Below are 3,535 nucleotides of genomic sequence, written 5' to 3'. Positions count from 1 at the left end.
GGAGGAGCACAGATAGCTTTGCAGAAGGTAATGAAGACCAGAGAGATTCTTCTGTAACTATTTCTGCAACACATGTCTACACATCACCAAGAAAATGTAAATAGGGTTGACAGAGGTATTATTAACAGAGAATCTTAGGATGTACATTGCCCTTTTGTGATTTGCTTTTTTTTAAGTTGTTGATGGACTTTTATTTTATTTATTTATATGTGGTGCTGAAAATTGATCCCAGTATCTGACATATGCTAAGCAAGTGCTCTACCAATGAGCCACAACCCAACCCTAGTGATTTGCTTTTAGTTAAAAATGTTTAGTGCTGTATTTTATACAGGGAGATGATTTTCAAATGAAACACTGGAAGTTTTTTTTTTTGTTTGTTTGTTTGTTTGTTTTAACATATTTTTGGGTGGCCGGTATGAGTCATAGTTTATGAGTGTTGCTCCTGTGGTTTACTACCAGATATAGATAGTAATATTTTATTTATAACATTTCCTTTCTTGTTTTTCAGACCATTGCTACTGCAGCATATGATTATTGTAATCTATGCTATTCTTTGCCCAACTCCCCAGAGGAAACCAGACAACATTATGGAAGGAAAGAACCAAACAGCTATATCTGAATTCATCATCTTGGGATTCTCTGACCTGAATGAATTGCAGTTTTTACTATTTACCATCTTTTTTATGACCTATATATGTACTTTGGGAGGAAACATATTCATCATATTGGTGACAATGGCTGATCCACACCTACATACACCCATGTACTACTTCCTAAGGAACCTGGCCTTTCTTGATGTCTGCTACACCACCACCAATGTCCCACAGATGATGGTACATCTTGTATCAGAGAAGAAGAGCATTTCCTTTGGGGGATGTGTGGCTCAACTTTTTGCATTCATTTTCTTTGTAGGATCAGAGTGTCTCCTCCTGGCAGCAATGGCATATGATCGCTACACTGCCATCTGCAAACCCTTAAGGTATTCAGTTATTATGAACAAGGCCCTGTATAATCAGTTAGCAGCCTCATGTTGGACTGGTGGTTTCCTCAATTCAGTGGTGCATACAGTACTGACATTCCGTCTGCCATTCTGTGGCAACAACCAGATTAATTACTTCTTTTGTGACATACCCCCATTGCTGATCTTGTCTTGTGGGGACACTTCTGTCAATGAACTGGTGTTGCTATCTATTGGAGTCTTCATTGGTTGGACTCCTTTACTGTGCATTGTCCTTTCCTACCTTTACATAATCTCCACCATCTTGAGGATCCACTCTTCAGAGGGGAGACACAAAGCCTTTTCTACATGTGCCTCCCACCTGGTCATTGTCCTTCTCTATTATGGTAGTGCCATTTTCACATATGTGCGGCCCATTTCATCTTACTCATTGGAGAAAGACAGACTGATTTCAGTATTGTATAGTGTTGTTACTCCCATGCTGAATCCTATAATTTACACATTGAGGAACAAGGACATCAAAGAGGCTATGAAGACAATAGGGAGAAGGTGGCAGCCACAAAGTCTTGATATGTAATGTTTAGGATAAGAATAAGGATAATAATTATTTTTATATGTAATCTCAAAATAATAATCATATATTAGAATTTAAGTTTTTCACCAATCAGCTGTTTCTCCTGACACTCAAAAACTGCCTGAAATGCTGGGACAGAGATGAAAGACTTGGCACACTCCACATCAAACATACATGATCTTGAGCTTGCTTTCTTTTTCCCCCTCATTTTGGCACTAGAGATTGAACTCCTCAGTCCTTTAATTTTTTTTTTATTTTGAGATAGGGTCTCACTAAGTTGCTAAGGGCCTCACTAAGTTGTTGAGGTTGGCTTCAAACTTGCTATCCTCCTGCCTCAGGCTCCCTAATTTTGGAGATTGCAGTTGTAGGCCATTCTACCTGGCATTCTTGAACTTTTGCTAGTTCCACATGAGAGACATCAATCTATTCTTTTTAGATGTTTTCTTCTTATCTATGTTTTCCATTCTTTATTCTTTTCCAAAGATGGTGACTCTCTTCCATGTAATATTTGTTGGATGAACTTCATCATTTGGTACTTTATTTCCTATATGTGGAAGAATGTGAAAGAAGCTTCTCTTACCATATTTCTTTTTTCTTACTACTTAACTCATGTTTTTGTCCTTTTTTTGGTTCTTTTTAATAAAAAATCATCACCAATATATAAGTTCACATTATTCTCATTTTGACAAAGAAATTTGATGAAATGGTGTCTTAACTCCAGATCTCTTGGTAATTAATTTTAATTTTGTCATTTTAAATTGGCTAAAGCCAATTTATCTTCATATTAGAAAGAAGATACAGTTTCTTAATCCCAGTTTATATTCCTTACTCTATTCAAAAGGTGAAATATCCCGAAAAGATTTTTCTAGGAATAAGTCCACATGACAGATTACTTAACATAATCTTAACATAATATTAGGAACATTTTTATGAAAATTTCGAAAATATAATCAGATTAAAAATATAGAAAATTTATGTTTTATAGGAAGGAATAAAAATTTTAGTAAGATGGCAATTAAAGTTAGAAAAAAATAAAAATTACATGTTTAAAGTATTAAATTACTGCTTTTTAAATACTGTTTAAAAATACTTCTGGTTTACACACTATTCCTTTAACTATGATTATTTGGTAATTGCTGTATTAAGTATTCTGTGTATTACCTATCTTACCTATGTCCTGTAGAAACCCCAAGTAATCCTTCCCTAGGTAGGGCTTGGTTCCTGGCTATATACCACCACTATGACCATTTCCTTAATTTCCAACTTATATCCTACCAATCATTTAAACAAAAACGTCTCTATTATTTATAATTTTGTTCAAAACACACTTTCTCCCAATCACTCCATCGGCAAGTATTTTCTCTTCCTTTTTAAGTCACAGGATACTATGCAAGATGGTGGGGGTTGGGGTGGTAGCAAGAATTCCCTGACTATGCCATTTAAATTGCATATTTTTACCCTCTAGTAATCATTGATAACCCCAATTATTACAACTTATTAATAACAATCATCAATTTATTATTATCTGATTTATGTGTTCTATTCACCTTTTGATTGTTAGGGTCAAGAGTAATTTCTGGCTTATAGTAGCTTTTAAAGAACTTCTATTGATAAAGATTAAAGTAACAGGCTATCATGACATATACTATAGTATTTGTGAATGAAGTCTTTACTGTCTTACTGTAAACACACTTCTAAGGAGGACACGGCTTATAAAAAGTATATATCTTGGTATTCCTCACAGTCCATAGTTTGATGATTTATTCTCTTTTGGGTAATACTACAGGATATTATGCTTTTTGGGTGGATGAATAAAGCAGTTAGTGATGGATATAATTTAGTTATTTTATTGAATTTTTTTTCATTATTGAGCTGAGTTTTTTGGTATTTTGTTGAGGATTTTTTGCAACTACCTTCATCAGGGATATTGACTTATAACTTTCTTTTCTTGCAATGTCCTGGTATGGTTCAAAGCCAGTATACCAAATATCAGGATAACACAA

The 3,535-nt window shown here is 34.5% G+C and overlaps 1 protein-coding gene across 1 annotated transcript; it reads left to right on the top strand.

The window, feature by feature from the left end:
- Positions 1–587: 587 nt before the first annotated feature.
- Positions 588–1,535, top strand: LOC101963006 (olfactory receptor 5V1). Its single transcript, XM_005338846.2, has one exon. It carries the CDS (start codon positions 588–590, stop codon positions 1,533–1,535), a length of 948 nt encoding a protein of 315 aa, XP_005338903.2.
- The last annotated feature ends 2,000 nt before the right edge of the window (positions 1,536–3,535 follow it).

Source organism: Ictidomys tridecemlineatus, chromosome 8 (genome assembly GCF_052094955.1).
Source record: "Ictidomys tridecemlineatus isolate mIctTri1 chromosome 8, mIctTri1.hap1, whole genome shotgun sequence".
NCBI lineage: Eukaryota > Metazoa > Chordata > Mammalia > Rodentia > Sciuridae > Ictidomys > Ictidomys tridecemlineatus.
This window is presented reverse-complemented; position numbering and strand designations above follow the sequence as displayed.

Coding starts and splice junctions, on each gene's coding strand:
- LOC101963006 (XM_005338846.2), top strand. CDS start 588: ATGGAAGGAAAGAACCAAACAGCTATATCTGAATTCATCATCTTGGGA.